The 7,152-nt window shown below is 41.6% G+C and overlaps 1 protein-coding gene across 2 annotated transcripts; it reads right to left on the bottom strand.

Annotated features, from left to right (window-relative positions):
• Window positions 1-412: 412 nt before the first annotated feature.
• On the bottom strand, window positions 413-5,814 carry LOC115794840 (C-C chemokine receptor type 2-like). Of its 2 annotated transcripts, none has more exons than XM_030750504.1 (5): window positions 5,682-5,814; window positions 5,427-5,529; window positions 2,575-2,744; window positions 1,705-1,860; window positions 413-1,462 (listed from the first exon to the last, which is right to left on the bottom strand). In XM_030750504.1, the coding sequence occupies exons 3-5, from the start codon at window positions 2,579-2,581 to the stop codon at window positions 567-569; spliced, it is 1,059 nt and encodes a 352-aa protein (XP_030606364.1). In that variant the 5' UTR covers window positions 2,582-2,744; window positions 5,427-5,529; window positions 5,682-5,814; the 3' UTR covers window positions 413-566. The 2 variants fall into 2 exon arrangements, with proteins under 2 accessions (XP_030606364.1, XP_030606365.1); XM_030750505.1 differs by having other exon boundaries at window positions 2,575-2,701.
• Window positions 5,815-7,152: the final 1,338 nt, after the last annotated feature.

Below are 7,152 nucleotides of genomic sequence, written 5' to 3'. Positions count from 1 at the left end.
GTATTCAGAATGTAAAAAAGTATATACTGTATACACTGTGGAGATATACAAAAGTGACACAAAACAAAATTGGCATCACTGGAAAGTTCATTCCACATAAAAATATCAAATTCCATTATAAATGATGACGTGAAATATGGAAAATGTGCTTCTAAAACCATACTGCCATACATTTGAATGAAACACTTTTTCCACAAGCTCATTAAAAAAAGCAAACTGCTACAGGCTGTTGCAAACAACAGGTTCAGTTCAACCAGCAGCAAGTTTCACTGAGCTTGAGGTGAAGAAGGAAGGGCATTGCATAGGAAACACATCCAGATTCTGTAAAGCAGATGGCAGTGCTAACAGTTTACAATCATTTTAAAAGTAATTTACAGCCTTTACAGATGAAATCTTATAGTAAAAAAAAAAAAAAAAAAAATATTCCACTTCAAAGGGGCTTTGATGATGTAAAAAGAAGTGACCAAATGAACAAAACACATCACTGCAACATGAATAAGACAAGGTCTGCAATAATAACAGGGTGAAACATTGATGCCAAACTAATTACAACCGCCCTCCACCTTTTACATGATGAAAGTGGAGGTGACTTCAGAGGACCTGGACATGACTGTGCTTCTTCCGAATGTGCTGTCAGACAAATCTCGGCCGTAACCAGGCACCAACTTTTTCAGCAGCTGCAAGGCTCTTCTCATAAACTTCTCTCCCACAAAAGCATATATGATGGGGTTCAGGCAGCAGTGCGTGTAAGCAAAGGCCTGGGTCACTGTTACTGACATCCTTACATTTTTGTACCAGGTGTGATCGCTTGGGATTATTTTTCTTTCCTGGAGATATTTCAAGAAACGGGAAATGTTGTATGGGGCCCAGAGAAAGAAAAATACAACCACTATACAGATGATCAACTTGACTATGCGGTGCTTCTTTGTGGTCCTCATGGTCACCAGCGTGGGGATGATCCTGGAGTAGCAACCTACCATCACCAACAAGGGAATCACGAGACCCAGCACATTTATTGTGAACAGGTCATAGCGCTCCCAGACTTTGCTCTCCTGGGGATAGTCACACTCCAACCCGTGGGAATCTTCTGTTTCCTCTATGAAGATAAAATCCGGCAGAGACACAAACAAGCTCAGCATCCAAACGAGCACAGTCAGAATGATGGCTGCCCTCATCGTACGATAACGAGCAACCCTGTGAGCGTGCACGATGATCATGTAGCGGTCCAGCGTCATGGCGACCATGAAGAAGATGCTGCTGAAGAAGCCAGTCTGGTGAGAGCCGGAGATTAAACGGCACATGAAGTCTCCAAAAGTCCACTGGCCCACCCTGGCATAGTGAGAGTAGAAAGGCAGCGTGAAGACGAAGAGGAGGTCAGAGAGAGCCAGGTTGAAGAGGCAGATGTCTGTCAAGTTGCTCTGATTGCGGTGCTTCACCAGGACACACACCACTAGTGCATTACCTTTGGGAGAGAAAAAACGATAAGGGCACCTGTCACACTGTCACAGGTAGAATAACAGTGTCTGTCTCTCTCATGTCACCACTTGGCACACAACCCCCAACATAAGAGTTTTTACCCTAAATTATTTACACTCAGCAATTGGAGAAATTGTCTTCTGCCTCCAGAAATGGAGGCAGAACCCTGCAGTGTCTAAACACATTTCTATCCCCACAGATTGTATACGCACAAGAGGACACACCTACCTATGAATCCCAGGATGAAAACCAAACTGTAGAGTGTGGCCAGAAACACTTGGATGAACTTCCTTACATCACTATAGTTTTTAGGACCGTAGTCTTCGTAGTCAGTAAAGTAACTGCTGTAATCGTACATTGTGGTGTTCTCTGTGACGTTCTCTCCTACAGAGATGGAGGAAACCTTTTTTGAAATTTCAACACAGGCTAATACAAAACAGGATACATCAGGATATAGTGTCTATCTATTACAACATGAAAAATGGGCACTGTAAACACATGCTTCTGGTACAGGTGTATTGATTTTTTTTTTTTTTTGGGTACTCACAACATTAAAATGTTAAGTTACACTTAATAACACACAATTTCAACCACCTTCATTGGGACAGAAGAAGAAGAAAGTGCCAGTTCAAATAGGCTTCAAAGGGTAATGTTGCTGACGTGTTGTTCTAAGCTGGGGCAATAAAAGTTGCTATTTCATTTCATGTTATGCTATTTTCTCACACTGGCATTTTTTGGATATAATGACTTTATCTAATACGATTATGGCAATTTTCTAATAATACTGTTAAATTGCTTAGCTTGATAGATACGTGTTAGTAGATGACAAAAGGCTTAAAGATTAACTTCAATGACATTTTGGCAGTTCATTTATTTTGTAGTGTTTCACAAACAATTTTCAAAAACAAGACTAAAGATTTAAATATGAATCAAGAAGTAAGCATGACGTGATTTCAGTTAGAGCATTTGGATTTAAATGCCTACAACATTGTGTACTGCTTTAAACATTACACGTTATAATACCAATATTTTAATAACTCTGCAAAACATCACATTCCAAATATCCCAAACTATAGATTACAGTTAAAATGTATTCACCTGACATGGTGATATCTCAGTGATGGCTCTTCCAACCACGTAAACTTCAAGGCTGCTTCCCCCCCTTTTTACTGAGGTGATGTCTTCAGATGTGCAGAGATGAACTAACAGTCTTGATGTCTGCAGTCTGATAATGAGGACCACAGAAACAGAAGTGCATATGGTGCTTCCTGTATGTCCCAAGGAGAGATCTTTATCAGGAGTCTGTAGTTAAGGCTATAAGCTTGATATTGAAACAGCCACAAATAATTCAAAGAAGAACACAGCATATGTTTACACATACTCACACCTTCAGAAAATGGCTATTGGTTTTTGTATAAAGTCTCAGAGGGTTTGCTGGGATTGTTGCAAGCCAACACATCCCACTATGTACTGTCGTTGGCTAAATTCTTTGTTGTTACTTGATACCCGTATCCTCCCTGACCGTTTGTTGTAGAGACACTGATCTTGCACCAAATCAAACAGCTAAGCAGTGAGATGACCCTTTCTACTTTTTTAGTCTTTTCAAATTATTTAGGAATTTTTATTTGATTATAAGAAAAATTCCCCCCAAATGCCTTCCTGTTCAAGTGAATGAGAGGGCGAGAGTAGACTAATCAACCAGCGAAGTCGGAGAACCAGAAAAATTCCTGTGAAAAATTTATCTTCTACCTGCAGGTGAGTCCACAATTTTCACTCAACAGCCATCATTTCACCCCCAAATCACAGGAAAATGCATCTTCCTTATGAGGTCCTCCTCAATGCCAACAGATACTTTTTGATGTTGAAGCATGTGATTGCATCTTACTGCACCATATATTCTAATAAAAGCAGAAACTCTCTCTTTTATCACTCCCCTGACCATATTTTTAATACTATGAGTACACACGCACACAAAAAATAAAAAATAAAATAAGTCTGAAGAGCAACTTCTTGGAAGTCTCTCGATTTTTTAAAGCATGTGGATACAATTTACAGTTTGGAGTTTATAAGCTGCTTTGTGAGAGGTGTTGGCCACAATGGGCACACAGAATGCCATCACTGTGGCAACTTTAACTGCTGCTCTCCTGACAGGTGCAAGTATTTCCCACTTGATGAGATGATGCATTTGAATGCTGTCATCTGATTGGTTAGAATCCTCTCTCTCTCTCTCTCTGGTCTCTGTGAAAGACCACAGTTACGTCACTGCTCACCTCTCCCTGCGTCTGTGCCATTGCCATTGTCCGCATAGCAGAGCATCACAGCAAGGTGCTAACAGTATGCTAAGTGCACTGCAGTGGATGGTTAGCAGCAAAACACTTTGACAAAGAAAAAATAATTTACCATCATTTAACTGTAGGCTGTATTTTCAGGGCTTAAGCTGCTGTTGGAGAGCTCTTTGTGAAGAGGAACTGAAGTGCTCTTATGGTCAAAACCATCAGACTCTTCTGGGGAAATTTTTATTTATTTTTTTTACTTTGCAGAACACACAACCTGTTGCTGCCTCAGTAGGTTATTCTGTCTGTGTGACTGGTGTTTTAACACATTCATTTGAAAGCAGACTAATGTGTGAAACAGAGTTACACCCAGTCAATTACTTCAGATAATTACTTTAGGAACTGGACAACCTGTTAGTGTCTAGTTGGGCTAATTGTAGCTAACAAGCCTTGATCATATGTCAGAGCTCTGGGGAAAATAGACTATATTGCCAAAAGTATTCACTTTTCTGCCTTGGCATTCATATGAATTTGAATGACATTCTATTCTTATTCCATAATTCATCCCAAAAGATGTTCTGTCAGGTTGAGGTCTCTATGCAGGCTTCCACCCAAAACTCTCTCTCAGTCATGTTGGAACAGAGAGAAACCATCCCCAAACTCTTCCCACAAAGCTGGGAGCAAGAAATTGTCCAAAATGTCTTGGTGTGCTGAAGCTTTAAGAGTTCCTTTCACTGGAACTAAGGGGCCGAGCCCAACTCCTGAAAAACAACTGTAATCCCCCCCTCCACCAAACTTTACACTTGACACAATGCAGTCAGTCATGGACCGTTCTCCTGGCAGCCACCAAACCCAGACTTATCCATTGGATTGCCAAATGGAGAAGTGTGATTCATCACTACAGAGAACACATCTCCACTGCTCTAGAGTCCAGTGGTGGTGTGGTTTATACCACCGCTTTGCATTGCACTTTGTGATGTAAGGCTTGGATGCAGCTGCTCGGCCATGGAAACCCATTCCATGAAGCTCTCTATGTACTGTTCTTAAGTTAATCTGAAGCCCATGTAAAGTTTGGAGGTCTGTAGCGGTGGACACTGCAGAAAGTTGGTGACCTCTGTGCGCTCTACGCTTCAGTAACCGCTGATCCCACACAGGGACTTTTACATGGTCTACCACTTTGTGGCTGAGTTGCTGTTGTTCTCAATCACTTCTACTTTGTTATAATACAGTTGACTGTAGAATATTTAGTAGCCAAGAAATTTCATGACTAGACTTGTTGCACAGGTGCATCCTATCACGGTACCACGCTGGAATTCACTGAGCTCCTGAGAGCGACCCATTCTTTCAAAATGTTTGTAGAAGAAGTCTGCAGGCCTACGTGCTTGGTTTATACACCTGTGTCCATGGAAGTGATTGGAACACTTGAATTCAATGATTTGGATGGGTGAGCAAATACTTTTGGCAACTGAGTTTATAATGCTGAAGGATTTGCTTGTTTTTAACAATAAACTACAGATAAAACCAATATTGACAACTATGCCACTCTGCTCTGCTGAAATCAGGATTTTTGTGACTGACAAACTCATGTTGAAAACAAAAGCTGTGTTGAGAATTTGTATTTAAAATTAAAGTTCCTGCTCAGAGAGAAAGTTGGAAGCCAAGGAGTGTCTTGTTCACCTGCCATACTGTTACAGGATGAGCTGCAATGCTTCTATTGGCTGCTTCTCTGTCACTCACACATTTACTTCATGAAAGGGGCAGGTACTGATAACTACAGACACTGAAGAGAAAAATAGAGATGAACTTAACCTTACTGAAAGCTAACAATACACATTTGGTGGTTTATCTTGGATGGATGGATGGATGGATGGATGGAAGGATGGTAAGTGACAATTTGTAGAAGATGAGAAAACAGATGACTGGCCAACCTACCTGTCTGGAAAAAGCTGACATCTTAAAATTATTTTTTTGCTGTAAACTTATTTATGTTGTCTGTTTATAAAACCTGTGCTCGACAAATATGAATATTAACAATACTAAATGAAATTAAATTTTATTCATAAAGTGCCAAATCACAACAATCACATCAAGGAGTTTTAGACTGTAAGATAAAGACCCTACAATAATTACAGAGAAAACCCAACAGTCAAAATGACTCCCTATCAGCAAGCATACGGAGACAGTGGAAAAAGAAAAAAACTCCCTTTAAACAGGAAGAAACCTCCAACATAATCAGGCTCAGGGAGGGGCAGTCATCTGCTCCTTACTCCTCGGCCTCCTTTAGCAGTAACGGTACTTGTAATAAATGTAGTCTGTTTGTAGCTCTGGAGGCCAGGCTTTCTGAACTGGAGACTCGGCTCCGCACCCTGGAAAATCCTGTATCTAGCCAGGCCCCTGTAGCGGGTGCGGACCATGGTAGCTTAGCCGCCGTTAGCTCCCCCCCAGCAGATCCCGAGCAGCAGGGAAAACAGGCCAGCTGGGTGACGGTGAGGAGGAAGCGTAGTCCTAAGCAGAAGCCCCGGGTACACCACCAACCTTTTCACGTCTCTAACCGTTTTTCTCCACTCGGCGACACACCCGCCGAGGAACAAACTCTGGTTATTGGTGACTCTGTTTTGAGAAACGTGAAGCTAGAGACACCGGCGACCATAGTCAAATGTCTTCCAGGGGCCAGAGTAGGCGACATTCATGGAAATTTGAAACTGCTGGCTAAGGCTAATCGTAGATTTGGTAAGATCGTTATTCACGTCGGCAGTAATGACACCCGGTTACGCCAATCGGAGGTCACTAAAATTAATATTGACTCGGTGTGTAACTTTGCAAAAACGATGTCGGACTCTGTAGTTTTCTCTGGGCCCCTCCCCAATCAGACCAGGAGCGACATGTTTAGCCGCATGTTCTCCTTGAATCGCTGGCTGTCTGAGTGGTGTCCAGAAAACGACGTGGGCTTCATAGATAATTGGCAAAGTTTCTGGGGAAAACCTGGTCTTGTTAGGAGAGACGGCATCCATCCCACTTTGGATGGAGCAGCTCTCATTTCTAGAAATCTGGCCAAATTTATTAACCCTCCTAAAAACTGACTACCCAGGGTTGAGACCAGGAAGCAGAGTTGCAGTCTTACACGCCTCTCTGCAGCTTCTCTCCTCCTGCCATCCCCCCAAAACCCCATCCCCATAGAGTCGGTGCCTGCTCCCAGACCACCAAAAACCAAAGCTAAAATCAGCAAAAAACTCTTTAAGCATAAAAATTCAAAAACAATAAATAATACAGCTTCATCAACTGCACCAAAGAATAAAACAATTAAATGTGGATTGTTAAACATTAGGTCTCTCTCTTCCAAGTCCCTATTAGTAAATGATTTAATAATTGATCAACGTATTGATTTATTCTGCCTTACAGAAAC

Source organism: Archocentrus centrarchus, chromosome 16, assembly GCF_007364275.1.
Source record: "Archocentrus centrarchus isolate MPI-CPG fArcCen1 chromosome 16, fArcCen1, whole genome shotgun sequence".
NCBI lineage: Eukaryota > Metazoa > Chordata > Actinopteri > Cichliformes > Cichlidae > Archocentrus > Archocentrus centrarchus.
This window is presented reverse-complemented; position numbering and strand designations above follow the sequence as displayed.

Coding starts and splice junctions, on each gene's coding strand:
- LOC115794840 (XM_030750504.1), bottom strand. Junction 1,463..1,704: donor TTTCATCCTGGGATTCATAG/GTAGGTGTGTCC, acceptor TCTCTCCCAAAG/GTAATGCACTAGTGGTGTGT.